At 36.9% G+C, this 17,164-nt stretch overlaps 1 protein-coding gene and 1 non-coding gene across 3 annotated transcripts in view; both read left to right on the forward strand.

The window, feature by feature from the left end:
* LOC128879818 (mucin-2) overlaps positions 1–17,164 on the forward strand; it is a 28,235-nt gene that overhangs the window by 4,447 nt on the left and 6,624 nt on the right. The window contains exons 2-5 of one of the 2 annotated variants that reach the window (XM_054129329.1): positions 15,289–15,344; positions 15,510–15,550; positions 15,953–16,106; positions 16,186–16,233. In XM_054129329.1, coding sequence (XP_053985304.1) covers positions 15,293–15,344; positions 15,510–15,550; positions 15,953–16,106; positions 16,186–16,233 — 295 coding nt within the window. In that variant the 5' untranslated portion in view covers positions 15,289–15,292. The remainder of the gene's footprint in view (positions 1–15,288; positions 15,345–15,509; positions 15,551–15,952; positions 16,107–16,185; positions 16,234–17,164) is intronic. The other variant, XM_054129335.1, reaches the window with a different exon arrangement.
* On the forward strand, positions 14,913–14,985 carry Trnaf-gaa (transfer RNA phenylalanine (anticodon GAA)). The gene has a single exon. It is a non-coding gene; the product is annotated as a tRNA-Phe (tRNA).

Genomic DNA, 17,164 nt, shown 5'->3' on the forward strand with positions numbered 1-17,164 from the left:
ATGAATGAGACTGTCGATGGGTGTTGTACTCTATTGCGATACTCCAGGATACTTTACTTTCTTAAAAGCTCTTGTATTATATTCCATTAACAAAATGAGACTTGACTTTATCATTTATAATAAATTCTAATTAAAATTCAATTTATATGGATAGTTTTCCCTTTTCCTCGTTCAACCAAGCTCCTTTCAAATACCCTTTTGTCAATAATTGAAAGTCCATTGCATAAAACTCTATTTTCATTTTTACTATTCCTATCATAACACTCCCAACAATTTCCCACCAATCCACTTGAAATAAAACAAACTCTTCCTCCAAACAAAAAGACAACCAAACGTTGGGCAAAGTATCGAATTGATAGGATACCATCTCAAGACTTACTGACTAATCTTCTCATCCTCCCGCCAGGATTCGCATAACGATATAATTGCTCCTAGAAATTGACATCAGCTGTGAGATAAGTCCAACTTGGTTCTTTCTTTCTCTCTTCGGACGAACGTAAACATTTCATAAGTTCGCCGAGGGGGGATTATCCTCATTACTTTATGATTAAGTTCATAATGGATAATCGCGACGGGGAGCGCGATACCATCGCCGCGGAGAGTCCTTTCAGAAAGTCTTCTGCGTGTGTACCGGTAGCACGTGTGCTTGTAATTTCGCTTATGTCATAGCAACCGCCCGCACCCTTCTTCCTTCGGTCGGTACAACGCGAGAAAACGGAGGACAATCGGCGTTTCTCTGGTATGAAAGAGAGGTCGTGGAGTCGCACAATCGCATGTGTGAAACGAGCCAAGTGTCCTGTGAGGTCGTAAGGTAGCCCCCAGACGTGTGGCGCACAGGCTCGAGATGTTCCAGGCGAAAGTGGGCTCGTCTTCCGGATCAACGCTTGCTCGATAAATCGTACGAGCCGTTCGCTTCGCTTCCGTCTCGACTAATGACGCGCAATGCACGTAATTAAATACTTTCTGGGGGACCAGATGTTAAAATCGATCTGTAACAGGGGACTCCTTACGAATTTCTGTCTAGGAAACTAAAAACTCCTTCATCTTTTTTTTTTTCACGTAATGTTTTTATAATTGGCCTCAGGAGTCGTATCTAGGATTGTGACTACGGGATTAGGAATCCTTACGGGTTTAGGATTCACGCAAGTGCTAAATGCAAAGAAATGAAGAGTAAAATGAAATGTAAAGGACAAACAATTGTGAGGCTAGTACATTAGGTGTTACGGTCAAGTTATACGACTTTGTACCCTTAGAAATAAAACAACGTTTGTATACATCTTGGAGACCAAAAACATTTTTTTTGTTTGTTACATATGTACAAACACGTGTACAATATATTTATGTGTATAGTAGGGGATAACATCGAGAGCAAATTTTCTATGAAAAATTGGAATACAGTATCTTTTTGGTATTAACTGGTTGATTAGCAAAATATGAATCTTAGTGTCACTAGCATGGATTGCATAATTTTTAAAGCATGTTTCAAATCAAAAGATCGAAATTGACAATATCCTGAATGCTCTTAACATAAAATTATTCTTCACATATTTTCAATGATGCCTATAGAACAGAGCACACTCATTAGGTGTAGGTCTGAATATTATTTTTGAATATTATCGAATTTGTTTATTTTGTTCTCCCTGTGGAATGTAACTAAATTTAAAAATATCTTCCAGCATCTTATTAGCCTCTAGAATTCCTACATATTCCTCTCACATTATTTAATCTGTTCATTTCGTCGTCTCTGTAAGATGAAATGAAACTTAAAAATGTCCTCTAACCCCTCTAAAACTCGGTTTCTTTCCAATTTGCCCAACCCTGTCCATCCATAAGGTGTCATTACCGCCTATAAAAAGCGACCCATCTTACGTCCGTCGTTGCGTAACGACGCTTTCCTTATATTTCGCTCCTGTAATTAATATTTGTTAGTAAATGCCCGCCGTTAGCATCTGCGCGAAAGTGCTCGGTTGGATTTCAACTGATTGCAACGACAGATGCCCGAGCGGCAATCCCGATGCGCAGGGCTCTTAGGTTCGTTCCCAACTATTTATTATCGACGAAATGAAAAACCGTTTTGCGGAGAACCGCGCCTCCTGCTATCGCGAACGATAATCATAGCACGACTGCGTTTCGACATTCTTCGAAACGACAATTTCATCTGAAATTATACTCCTCGGGATTTCCACAAATATTCGCCTCGTCAGATATTGCTGGCCCAAGACCGCGACACGATTCGTCATTTAAACGTCGGATTACAACAAAATGAACGTTCGCGACGGTTTATTGCTCGAGGATGTCTCGATGGACGAGGCTTCGCGACTTTTGCATGGCACAATATCGGTTACTGATTGGTTCGTCGCTTTCTACTCTGCCGGTGAGAACCTTTGATAGAATCACGGTGATGTCTTTATCTCTGCCAGCCGCATAAACATTGATGTTTAAGAGGACAGAGGTGATTCTGTTGCATGAACTGGCTATATTGGATTTTATATGGCGACAGTCGAGGATAAGCGTTCTTTGAAACTCGAAGGTGATAGTCGTAGAGACAGGAGGAGTTAGCGTTTTCAGGAGATGATGCGTGAGATAACTTTGCGATAGGAATATGGTCTAAAGTCTAAACAATTAGAGGAAAAAAATTAATGAAAATCTGAAAGTCGAACATCATAGGAAACGAGTCTAAACGAAATTCATGAATTTTGACCAAGTTACGAAAGTAAATACCACGATAAACGTTTGATTATGTAGTGTCCAATAGTTTAGATAATATTTAATCCTAGTAAAAGTTTTCGAGAGTATTTTAACTCAATCCGATAATATTACTATTTTATCCTGCATACAGTTAGCACATCCTCTTCGTCAAGAGGCCCGATCGAGCAGCAACTCCACCTTAGGGTAGACGACGAGGTCAACGCAGCTGTCGCGAAACATTTCTCGTCCTCTCAAGTACATTATGTCATAATGATCGTTCACGACAGTTTATTGGCCGTCTCGATCGGCGGCTCGTCCTCCATCACGTCTCAATATCGCCCGTTGGCCGTCTCCGCCGCTTTCTAAGATCCTCTGCCAGGGGACCGGTAATCAGATTCGTTCTGCGATATCTCTAGGATCCTCGTTGCCGGTAAAGGCGTCGGTGAGTGGCCCCAAATGACCTTTCTTCTGCAGCCGAGATCGTAAACGCGGGCAAATTCTCTGCTTAGGGTCAACGCCGACACGATTCCACGACGTTAGGAGGTCTGCACTTCCGCTTCACTCCGTCGGCCGTGTCTGTCTTCCCGTCACCGGGAACCGAAAGTCTCGTGCTCGTACGCGTGTGTTCGTAGCACATATTCGCGAGCAGGATGTTTCATAAGGCGCCGCTCTGGAACGATCCCGCGACGAGCGTTTCCTGTACCGAAAAATCCCGTCTCTGGCTTCATTTTACCCGTGTCTCGCGTCGCTCATTCGCGAGCCGAGCGGAACAACTCGAAATGCAGCCACTTCGGGATTTTCTCTTCGCTCGAGCGTGAATAACGATCGTTGGCAATGGCGATGATACTTGAAACGAAGGCGCGACGAGCGTCGTTAACTCGTGAGAAATCCACGGTCTTTTAGGGATACGCGTCAAAGTATGAAGCTTGAACTGCTGTTGCGAATTTTGGCGGTGGATGTATCGGTACGGATAGTTAGGAGGAAGTCTGTACATTTTATTGGATTCGATTCGGCGATCGAAATCGTTTATTTCTGGAATATGAAGGAACATTAGGTCATGATGTACATTTCTAGAATTAATTTAACACTCATCCACTGGCCTGTTTAGAAACGGTTATACCTTGTAGAAGAGGACTTTCTGTATTAATCTACATTTATGTGTTTTTAAATATTGACCACTATACGTAGACTGATAGACTCCCAGCGACAATAATCTCCTGAAGTTAGCTGCAATTAAAACGTAATTCTAATTTAAGATATCATCAACAATTTCCTCTTGAATTCATTGAAGTATACCTACAGATACAGTGGGTGTAGAATGTATTCGTACACCGATCAATTTCCCAAAAAACTTTTATGTGAAATTGTAGTTTCTTAACTTCTTTTTTTATAATCAATGATGTTTTACATATTCTTGGAAGTCTCTAAGATAGATATAGTCCAAACAACATTTACTAGTTAATATAATTTGTGAAATTAACAAAAGAATGCGAAAACTGGGTAAAAGTATAGAAGCAATAAGTATTTGTACGATTCTTATGACGAACCATATACAGTAGAGTTTGTAACATAAACACATTAGTTTATTGCTCCGTACGAGTTAGAAAACATCAAATTTAACATCAAAATTAATGTAAATTTCTTTTTTTTTATCAAATTTTAAAAATTGAACAGTTTCTTTCTTGTTAATTTCGCAACTTACATAAACAGCTATTTTTTTTTTGTAATATATTTATTCTAGAGATTTCCGAGAATATGTAGAATGTCATTGTTTATCAAAAATAAATTAATAATTTACAATTTTACATAGTTACTTTGGAAATTTATCGGTGTACGAATAGTTTCTGCACCCACTGTACGTTTGTGTCTTATAGTTGTTTCCTTTAAATTCCTTTTATTTTTCAAATAAATACTACCACTAGAACAGCCTATAACAACGTATCTCGAGCAAAAGACTAGAACATTTCAGGAATAATTTTCCTAATTCAGGTAATAACCTGACGCAAGCTGTCAGTCCTCTAGGGCGAGGATAGCAACACGTAAAAAATTCCAGCGTGCGATGTTGTTCGCCGCATCCATTATGGATTTCTTCTGGCAACATGCACGAGGTCCGACATCGTCGGAGGACGAGTGTTCCATCCAGATAATAGGTGAAACAAAAAAAACATGCAGCCTAATAATTTAGTATGAAAGGATTATGGCACCAAAAGTCAGTCACGAAAGGAACGACTAGGTACAAGAACTCTCTCGTAATGAATACAATGCTTTACGTAAGGACGCGGCACTCACACATGGGAAAATGTTCAAAAAACACGACACCTTCTTCGACGATGTTCGTAATAACGCGATACACGTAAGAGGCGCAGTGTTTAAAACAAAACCACACGTAATAAATAATTCTCACGTGCGAGGGAAAACTATCTGAAAATTGCAAACGGTTTTCTCGGTTAGCGTGGATCCCTACTGGGAAGACGATCGTATATTTGAGAACATTCGAGACTTTTTTGACGATGAGTTGAAGGAAAAGTTGAAAATGCACTGTCCGTGGATTTTTAACGAGTTATTAAAGTGACGGTAAAACTTGTTGAAAATAAAATATTGTCGCAGTAAATAAGCCATCTCCAATGGAAACCATATTAAAAATGAATTAAAGCCAGTTTCGAATTATTTATCAGGCAGTACATTCGAAAGATTGACGATCCAAATAACCCAGCAGGAGTGACTCCGTTGTAAAATAAAAAAAAACAGCTAATGAAGTGTAGTTAATGGCCACATTTACCTTCCGGACTTGTAAACGGAAAGGGAAATCTCTCGTTTCGTACTGTAACAAAATGCCAGCTGCTGATTCACGTAATTAACTTCGACATCGCCCGCCTCGATGAAGCTGAACGAACGATGAAATGGGCAAAATTGTTACTGTTCGTTTTCTGCTCCATAAATATATTACGAATATAATCGGAAACTCGACGTGAATGTCTGCCGCGCTACGAAATCGATAACAGTCGACGAATGCGAACACGTTGCTAATAGCCACGCTGGTAGATATGTATCTGGTTAATGTACAAAGCCCGGATGACATTGAAAATTTTTAAAACACTTCCTACGTAGCCATCGTTCCGCGAAACGTGTTTCCTTGAATCGTAGAATATTATCGTTGTACCTTCACGAGGATAGAGACAAAATGAAATGTAGGTAGCCTATTAAAAAGAGATAAGGAATTTCTTTAAATATCTAGTGTATGAATAAGGGATCCAATTAATTTGCAATTAATTTAAGAAATATTTTTACTAGATTTAGTAGTGTTTTAAGTAAACCTTGAAAAGATTAAATTAAATTTTTGTATTATTTTCTCTGCATATAACATGCCACTAATCTTAGTTCGATGATTTATTCTACGTAAGTCGATACGAAACGAATAATAATAGTAACATTTTCTCAAGCAAACAGTATTCGAAAACGAAACAGAGAAGCCCGTGTCCTAATAGAATTATTAAGCAAGCAAGTTGGCTCTAAATTCGAGCCTGTAAGTGCTCGTGCAAGCTCGTTGCGAGACGATCATTAGATGATTTCGACATCTTGATAAGATAATCGAGTACGGTCTTCCAGCTGACGTAGCCAAGATTGTTAGCTCGGTGCAAGTTTTTTCGCCATGGATAATAATTACAGACCAGCCCCATTAATCAGAGCCAGGCAAGAACGCAATAAACTATAAGAAACCGACATTTTTCATCCATAAAAATGACTCGGAAACTTATTATTCCTGACTTTGCATCTATTAATGGGATTTCGCGAATAATGACGCTATTTAACCAACGGTGTTTCATCCTTCCAACCAGGAGTGCAGTGTTACCACACTCCACTTTCCCGATTCAACCTCATTGAGAAAAGTAATCTCTTTCTCCCAACACGCAACGCAGTTACGATAATATCTGGTGACTCTATTCGTTCGTTCATCGGATTGTTACCACTTGCGACAACGGATTGCGGAACTGGTAAATGGTGAAAGATTTCTTCAACATTTTTCCTGGCGATTCGCGATTTTTTCTGGTAGCATGGCGCAGTTGAATCGTGATCTCAATCGATGTGCGAGCTGAGAAACAAAATAATAAGTAGCTGGTACAAGTATTACGATTTAGAATATTATTTTAAATAGTTGAGAGCAATTATATTATTCTAAGTTACTTGAAACAGCAATATTACTGCAGATAATAGTGACTATCTTAATCGAAACGCTTATTTTAGTAACTATACTGTCAACAGGTGATATAAAATCACTTCTTGACTGAATACACCTCTGATTAATCGCATACAGTAATCGTGTGTAGACGCTGTTAGCTGTCCAGCCACTTGATTACTTGCTTTGTGTTATTGCACAGCGATTACTCCGAGGAATAAAAAGTAATAACGTCATCAAGAAAAATTGAGATATATCAGAACGAACGTTAATGCGGAAAGCAAAAAATATAATTCAAGTCGTTAACAAGATTGACGTTTCTTTCGGATAGAAAGAAATGAAAGAGAAATGTTGCGTGTGATTTATATAATCATAAATGGGGGAGAATAATGGAATGAATTAACGATAGAACAAAGCAAATACGTTTTTAAAATTGCATCGGGACTAACAATTGTTCTAGGACCTCCTTAGGTTCTTTTATCTCCTTTTCTTGACAGCTTTCACGAAAATAAAAAATAACGCAGCGAATTGGTTTCGTTAAAAATAGTACGAAACTATTGCTGATTGAAAACGTTCGACAAAGGCTTCCGTTCTTCCAATTTTGTGTTTTCTCATACATCGATGTGGTTAAAAACAAGTACGTATGGATATATCCAGCCAGCTTTTGCAGTTCCCTTTACAGAGGGAAAATAAAATGAATTTTGAATAAACTGGAATGAAAGTACAGAGAGGTAGAATACAATAGAAATACCTACAAGCCAGAAGTATCTAACGGAAACATTTATTTTATTTTTGAGGGAAATTACTCTATTCGCAAAATGACTGGAAAATTAATTATCCTGAAATTTAAGCACGCCACTGCGAGTGACACTTCTTGACAAATGGGAAACCAGGATCTTGCATATCCGCCGTCAAGTGCAGTTGCCAGTTTCTCCCTAAGGGCACATGCAAAATGCAGGGCTGTTCTCTACCCGATAATGTTGCTTCCGTGTATTTGTATTCGACATCGTCTTCACCTAAATGTTTCGCACCGGGTGGAAGGGTTACTGTAAAAGTTCTCAAAGCGCGCAGTTATCCGAATTACTTCGAAATTCAAACCACAACGTTACAGCTGGCCCGCGAGAAACTAACGCATCTCGGACAATTACTTCGAGAGTATTTTCCGTAGTACCGCGTGGAATACGTAATGTTTTCCGAGAAGAGTAACCGGATTACAACTTTCATTTTACTATATACGACTACATGATGCATAGGCCATAATAAGAAACATCAGGAATTGATACAAAACGTGTCTTCTATTTTAATTATCTTCTGTATTAGTACGAACGTTTTCTAGATTATGGTAATTATTAAATAAATGTCTGTTTTTATTTGAAAATATGTAGCTAACTGTCCGGAATATCGCAGAGAATATACACGAAGAAGGCAGTTTATGAACATATACTGAGTTGGGTTAGGAGGATCGATAAACTCGTAAATTGTGAAAAATAATGATAATCTGCGGAAATTGTAGATCATCTGAGATCAGTAATTTAGCATCGTTTTTAGATGCAGCTTTTATTAAGATGTATTAGCTGTTTAGGTGCGTTGCATTTATTTTCATTTTTATACGAATGCACTTTCGCCCTCCTTGGCTCACCAATGGATTCCATGAAAAATTGATAATGGAAATTAACGAAAAATTGTGTAAAACTTGACGCATATCCTTCTCACCCGTTATTTATATTCTTCTCATAAGTTTCCCATAGCTCTTCCTTTTTCCCTTTCCTCTTGCATTTAACAGCATTGTGATATCAGCGCTGTGTCTAGATCTTGTAGATCCCTGAGTTACAAGCATTGCGAAGCTCCCAAATAGTATCTTCGAAAGGAAACAGAAATACCAGAAAATAAACTTATTTTTGTAAGGCTACAATTCAAATTCAATCAATTTGCTTTTTACAACTTCTTCATAGCAAGTTTAGAATTACGATGTAGAAAAGGCTCGGTACGAACGATATTTAAATTTATTTTATATTAATTCCCTTTCTTCTTTTGCATCTTGTATTATTATGATACCGTAAAGATATTAAAATCAAACAGATAACGATCGATGGAGCGAAATTAATAACATTCGTTAAAGTAAAATGAAAGTGATAAATGAAATAAGGTCGTTCGCAATCCAAACTTGCAACGATGCTTCCTCGTCGTTCCATTCGATTTCATGGGAGGAATGGTGAACCGAGTGACCGGAAGTGAGCGCGTCGGGGAATAGTGGCGAATCGATTCTCGCTTTCGCGGTCGTTCGATCGCTATTACAAACTCTGTAGCACGCCGATAATGGGCATATAATTAGGCTTTGCCATGGAACTATCGCTGGAATATAGGTTGGCAAGATTTTGATCTAGAGATAGCGTTCGAGGTCCATTCGCAGCATTCGAGTGCTCATCAAATACAGAAACAGTGATAGATGACTAGTAATATTCATGTAGGAATATTAATGGGGGAATTAATAGTATTCGAAGTTTATTAGCAGCATTCGAGTGCTTGTCAAGTTTATAAATATCATATTAGGTGTAGAAATTAATTCTGTGGCTCTTTATTCAATTATTTATAATTCTAGTTTAAGCAGGCCTAGTTAAACAGATTCAATCATTTTTATACATTAAAGTACGAACGTTCAAGTCTCAACCTGATGGTCATTGCAATGTATCTAAACGAACTTTAGTAACCATCAGATTTTCCTTATTTGTACTCCTCTACAATTACTGTAATTATAAAGCACACTTGTGTATATCGTATATACACACGTTGTAGTGGTCATCAGATTAGGACTTGGGTTACATAATATATGTAATTGTAATGCAGACCAGGTCGAGAACCCAGAAGGTTGATAATTTAATACATTATAATAACAATATATATTAAATATTCCTACTGAAATCAAAGTTCCAAATGACTGAATACAAAAGCACGGAATTCGTTTCTGCACCTAATGTTGATTGCTCTTTGAATACTGACATTAACCCTCTATGGGTCCTTGTACCTTTCAGGCTACACGCTAATATATCGACGCTTTATCAAATAATCCTAGTTTTCTCACAAGATAACGTCCCCGCCTCAATTATACAATGTCTCCAATAACAATATTCACAATGACTTCTTGGCGCTCGGCATCACCATCGTCCTCAATATCAAAGTAAATGCCTTACGAGTAGTCTGGAGACAAACTCCACCAATAGAGGTTTAAGATATTAGGTTGTCCAGAAAGTTCGTGGCAATTTTTAAGAAACATTCAAAAACACGTTTGAATTTTAATATATATTTATTGAATTACATAGGTGCCACTTTGTTCCACAACCTTTCCACCTTTTAAGGGATGTATGGATGTTATTTGTTTTCAACCACTTCGATATATTCAGACTTGTATCACCTACCAAAAATCAACATGGACTTTTCCGGACAACCCAATAGTATATGGAGTTAATTTACCCTATTCGAACGGCGATGTTAAAATGTTCGAGGCTCATTTGTATTGCTCGAGTGCTCGCGATGCGTTCGAATAATAAATTATTCGAGTAATCCTAGCCTTGGTTCGTAGCTGAGGCAACGAGATGCGCCTGGCAAACAACATCTGAGAGTAATTGGACGAGCTGTTGTAACCACCGTCGCTTCGGGAGGCGTTTCTTTCCGTTTCGTGTTCGTTAAATTTTCTCGGGTATCCGCGGGATCGTCGCCCGAGAATTTTGCGACCGACTTTCACGCGTATCCTTCGGTTACTAAGGACGACAACAGTCGGACGGTCGGTGTCGTTCGAGAAACCAGAAGGTTACCGGTTACTCCTGAAATAATTGCCTCCTTTGAATTAGCATTACAAAAGAGGAAGGCGGTATACGTATGCGAGTACGCGCTCGTTAAGACGCCAAGTTTTGTTTCGCTATCTGCCGGCTATTGTTTCGTCATCGCTATCCGCCAGGTCCCGGTGCGGCAAGCTTCCCTTCTCCATCGGCGAGGGCTTTGGGACCGATTACTGGAAATTCCAGATGGGCCCCGATCGCACTCATCCACGAAAATATTCTGGAGTTTCCAGGAAAGGCTCTAGAATATTTTTTTTTCTTTTCTTTTTTTTTTTTTAATAGCCTACGTTGGTACTGGGCTGGCCCAAAAGTTTCTTTCGCGACTTGCGGTCAGCTGTAAAACTCAGTGTTTGTATAAAATGGCAATCATATCTCTTAGAAGTAGATGTTGTAACAGTAATGGAGTAAAATAGATCGTATTCAACACGATAACGTCAGATAAAACATAAAATATTGTATATATATTACTTACTACCTGCGCCCTGCTATTTCACACGTGTGGAATACTCATATTCTTATTCTATGTCGAAACATTATTCTTTTTTAAATAAAGTATATGTTACCAAGGGACATGAAGTTTTAAAAATTAAACAGTTGTGCGAATACTTATTGCTTCAACATTTCTATCGATTAATAGTTTTTTTCTTGTTAATTTCGCAACTTACATAAATAGCTATTTTCTTTTTTTTTTGTACTCTATCTATTCTAGAGATTTCCGAGAATATGTAGAATGTCGTTGTTTATAAAAAATAAGTTAATAAATTACAATTTTACATAGTTTTTTTGGAAATTAATCGATGTACGAATACATTCTACATCCACTGTATTTTTAAATTTAATTTTGGATCACCAGGCTCCTAAGAGTTAATTAGACCATGAATCCAGGCACGAAGAGAGTCTCTAACAATAACGAGAACGAGTCTTGTTATTTTCCGAAATATCCTCCGGACGTGTTGATCCTGCTTACCATCACAGTTCAACAAGTACAGGAGTACAGTTATCTCGTATCAGTTTTAGCGTGTCACTTACCTAGAAGAGATTTTCTTTTTCTTTTAGTAAGGGCACCTTTCGACAAGGAGAGTCTCGAGCCTCTACTATAAGCCCCCTATTGTTTCTCCCCATCGTATATCGCCTATCTCAACTAGACGGACACTTATCTCGGTGAAATTTCTTTGCTGTTCCGTCGATTGAGCACGATTACGAAGTCGAAAGGTCGCCAACAGCGGAATCAATCGCGACGACGATAGACAATCCTTGAAAGTAAACATTCGACACGGACGACAACGATCGTCGGGATCATATCGAGTCATGTCGAGTCTTAGCCGTGAGTGAAAGTACGTCATTATAATACTCATCGCGGTTCGCCCAAAGGATTAACCATAAATTGCGCGTCGCATCAAATGCCAACTGGCAATTTAATGACTACCGTAATCATCTTGAAAGTCCGGTAAATCGTTGAACCGTGAGAATGAACAAGATGTTCCCTACCGTATCTTCGTTGTTGCGTCATTCCCCGTCCAAGGAACATGACGCTATTTGTTCTTCCGACCAACGATCCCAACCGTGATGTCCGATTGAATGTCACTGAGCCACGGACACTGGCCTATACGTGACACGACGTTTCTGTTCCCTGGAACGCCGCGTAATAGAAACCCCATTACCACGGTCAGCGATTTGATTAGGTTAATCGATTTCACGGATAATCATAGGGTACACTTACCCGCGCGAATCTCGCGGCTGCATTATCGCGATTGAACCTGATTCCTTGGGGGGGGCGGCAGCCTTCATAACACTTCCAACGGAACCTTTGAATCTGATGCGCTCACCTTTGGATGAGACTTTGTGTACCTGTGATTACTCGCTAGTTAAATATACATAAATTCTACCAAATTGAATTTGATGCGAGTAGTTATTTCTTTCCAGACATCGTCAAGTTCAGAAAATTTAGCGATGGTGTGTGTGTGTGTGCGTGCGTGTGTGTGTGTGGAGATAATGGATATATTTTGGTAGCGTTTTTACATATTTCTTTATATTGGATCGAAGACGATTTTCTTACATTTTGAATAAACTTTGTTAAACCTAGTACGTGCCCACCAACTTTTTCTTTGGCCTAATATATTTAATAGTATTTTAAAACAGAAATATTGTACATTTTCATGTCAATAATGAAAGAAGTTGAAAGGAAGATTTGCCTGAGACGGCAATCATTAATTTAATTAACTCAATGAGTTGGTAACGAAGTAATGAGGCAGTTGACGACAGTGTCGGGCGAAATGGAATCCATAACTATGGTTAGTGATTAAGCCGACAATTGTGAGGTATCGAATTTTTATTATTTTTAATATCGCATTGAAGATATTTCTGTTAAAAGAAATCTTATTAACGCTAGGATTGTACTAATCCATTATACCGAGTGATTATGAAACAAATGTAAGCGTCTATGAAATTTGCTAAATGTTCACCTCGTAAATTATGATAATTTGTAATAAAGTCTGAATGAAACTTTCTCTTCGGCGTCGTTGGGGTTATCGGTATTTCCTGCGAAAGATTCATGCGATGAGAGATTTCTGGTAGTAATAGGAAACGATTTTATTCGAAAGTAACTACGATGAAATGACATCCACTTGTTTTAATAAGCTTCGTCACATCGTTCATTAATACTTTTTATGCTTGGATGTATTTAAAAAATGTAATTTGATATTGATTTGAAGAAGTACGGATGTTAGAAGAAAATAATTACTTCATTTAGATTGGTAACATATTTAACTCGTTCCTTCAAAAACCCAATAATTTGAAATCGTAATGTCAAACGTTTTTAATTCATATACAGTGGATATAGAAAGTATTCGTACATCGATCAATTTCCAAAAAAAACTGTGTAAAATTGTAATTTATTAACTTATTTTTTATAAACAATGACATTCTACATATTCTTGGAAATGTCGAAAATAGATAGATTACAACAAAAAAATAGCTATTTATGTAAGTTGCGAAATTAACAAGAAAAAGAAACGATTAATCGATAGAAATATTGAAGCAATAAGTATTCGCACAACTGTTTAATTTTTAAAACTTGATTAAAAAAAAAGAAATTTACATTAATTTATAAGTATATAATATTTCCTTCGTAGGATTTCCTTTTGATTTTATAATTATTGCAACTCTTCTAAGCGTTAAATTAACTAAATTATTAGTTATTCGAAGTGGGATCTTCTTCAATTTTTAAATCTTTTTAATTCTTCTTCATTTTTAAAAGTACTTTACTGAAAATTTGATGTTTTCTAATTCGTATGGAGCGATGAACTAATGTGTTTACGTTACAAACTCTACTGTAAATGGTTCGTTATATGAATCGTACAAATACTTATTGCTTCTATACTTTTACCCACTTTTCGCATTTTTTTGGTTAATTTCACAAATTATATTAACTAGTAAACGTTGTTTGGACTATATCTATCTTAGAGATTTCCGAGAATATGTAAAATATCATTGATTATAAAGAAAGAAGTTAAAAAACTGTAATTTCACCCAAAAGTTTTTTGGGAATTTGATCGGTGTACGAATACATTCTACACCCACTGTATCAACATGTGCAGTCCAATATTGTGGAGCATACGAGGTTTATAACGGTCCTGAAAGTACATTATTATCTAGTTAAAATAGTTTTCGATCAGGTAAGAGTGTTGAAATTTAATTGGAGTAATTTCATCGCTAATCATGAGTCCATCTATAGAGATGGCTTTCTCAAATTGGCGAGTATGCTGCAACTCACGGTGGTCAGGTAGGTATCGCGAGAACGATCATGAAATGCGGGTAATTTGGAGAAAACGATCCCAGGTTCGCAGAAACCCATTCAATCTGATTAAATAGCTGTTTAACTCTGGTTTATGATAAATCCATTGCCATTGAGAATTAAAGGAAACTAGAAATAATGCTGGTTTGGATTGAAATTTACTTTGTAACAATAAATTCTCATTATTTATTTAATAATTTAATCAAACTTATATTAATTTTATTAAATGTAGCGAATTGTAGCATAAGCTACAATTTTCATATATAATTTAATAATTAAAATTTTTGTATTATAAAGTATGATTGTAAATTAATCGAGAATATTATTAGATAAGATTTATTTATATACATTTATTGAAATTTATTATAAATTCACGTAGAAATATTGGGTTTATCAGTAGCAATGGAGTGGTGCTTTTCCAGAAGCCGAAATAGCTCAGTTGGGAGAGCGTTAGACTGAAGATCTAAATGTCCCTGGTTCGATCCCGGGTTTCGGCAATTCTTTTTTTTCTCTTAGGAATCTATATATTCATTATTTACATATATTCATCTATCGTCTAGAAATATATAGATTGTAAAATACCGTTTCACATAATTTTTTTTTATTCGTGTTCCATAAATGCGGGAAGAAAATCTACTTTACGTTAAGAATTATAAGTAAGTCGTCAAAGAATTCAAACCATTTAACAAATTAATAATTATAACATTGTTCAAATTAAGATTCTTAAAAATATTTCATTTTATTCTTACTACCAGTTTCAAATCTGAGAATTAACTTTTTCTACACTTTGTTTGTTATAGAACCATGCATAAGGATTTGTCGAGAATGGCCTACCTCGAAATAATTATATTTTTATGTAAGTATCGCATCATTATTTGGGGTATGTTTATCTTCAATGAAATGAAAATGTCACTGCTTCATTTGATATCATCAAACGTTGGCCATAGAATCTTTTCTATTCTATGAAGAGATGGTAATCGTTTATTGAAATTCGCTGCTCACGTATCATTCGATTTTTCAGGTTCAGTGGTTAGTTTCATGCCAAGCTACTGCAAAACAGAGGTGACTACCATGTTATATAAACAGTAATAGATACATATTTAATATAATACTAGATAAAAATTATCTCCTATCGTCCTAATCAGTGGGAGCTTCGACAAACGAAAGATAAAATACATGCAGAAATATAGTTATCATTTATACGAAGCACGTATAGATTGCATAATCGAGCCTCTAATTTTTATTTATCAACCGACACATTAAAAGTTTTGTTCGTTATCTAAAATGTTCCACTTTAAAAGATAAAACTAAGAGATTAGTTGGAATAATTGATAGGATCAATTAAATCAATGAAATACTCGTATCTCGCCAATGAATTAAATTAAATTAAAAGTAATAATATCGTCTTACGTGGCATTTTTCGCGAATCGTGAATTTTCTCACGGACCAATTTCCACGTTCTAGTCAGAGAATGATAATAAAAAGACGAGCCTGCCGAAGTTCCTATCAGAGCTGGATCTATCTAGCGTGGAAGGATCAGCGGAGAACACCGAATCCTTGAAAACAATTGTCAAAAGACTGGCACCGGAGAAGAATGGCGAGTACCAAGTTTATCAAGGTTCCAATGCTTAAATTACTGATGTCGAAACTAACCATTAACCCTCTCTGTCCCGTCTCTAAAGTACTTTCTTTCCCAGTCTTCTTCGGCAATGCGGATCTTCTCAAGGAATGGCTCAAAGGAGCGGGTATTATTATTAATACTGTACTGCACCACTCACTTTCTCTTCCAGCTTCCTATCTCATAGAATAAAACGCATGCATCCAAGCGATATTCTTTTGAAACTTATCGACGCGACAATCGATCACACCAGTCGCGAGGAAATTGATTCCAATGAGAAAAGGACAAAATTTTATTCGAATAAATAAGAGACTAATGAAAACATTTGAACAGCACGAAATAAAGGAAATGGTATCAACTCTTCTTTTATTCATTATTCGAAAGTCTTATCTTCCTTTAAAAAAAAAGAAAGAAAGAAAAGAAGAATAGTACCAAGGGGTCTCCTCGCTTCTAAAAATAGTATCAGAGTTTGAGCATTCTTTTTCTTCCTATTGAGAAAGTACACGTCGGATCATTTTTAAATAATACGCATAGTTTCACTGGTTACTTAACAAGATCTTGGAATTTTGATAACTTAAAAGTCGATACACAGTGTATTCTTTGGTGCGTAACGCGATGAGAAAAACATGCTTTCACTGCGTGCACTTTCATGTCTCGAAAAATCTTCTGGAGTTACTAATTAACAGCGAATCATAATCCATGTACAATTCTTGATATACAATACATAATCTACTGAAAAGTACCACAAATTTTTCAATGTAAACCTAGAAACGTGTCCTAGACTGTCATCAGATGCGACGGAGTTGGATTTTTCTTTTAAATCTTTAAAGCGAGAAGACCCCTTACAACGACTTCATATCCACCACAGTTTCAACAAAATATCTTCTCGTTTCTGCTACGTACAAGCCATGTAAAATTATTTTCTGCATGATGTGTCTGTTATTGTTATTATTAAATACTCCCGGTACAGTTGCGTCGTAGACAGAAAGAATAACAAAAGTTAAAAAGAAACAAGTCGATCCATCTTCTATTAAAAGAACTGTGCGCATACGCAAAAC

This window comes from Hylaeus volcanicus, chromosome 1 (genome assembly GCF_026283585.1).
Source record: "Hylaeus volcanicus isolate JK05 chromosome 1, UHH_iyHylVolc1.0_haploid, whole genome shotgun sequence".
Taxonomy (NCBI): domain Eukaryota; kingdom Metazoa; phylum Arthropoda; class Insecta; order Hymenoptera; family Colletidae; genus Hylaeus; species Hylaeus volcanicus.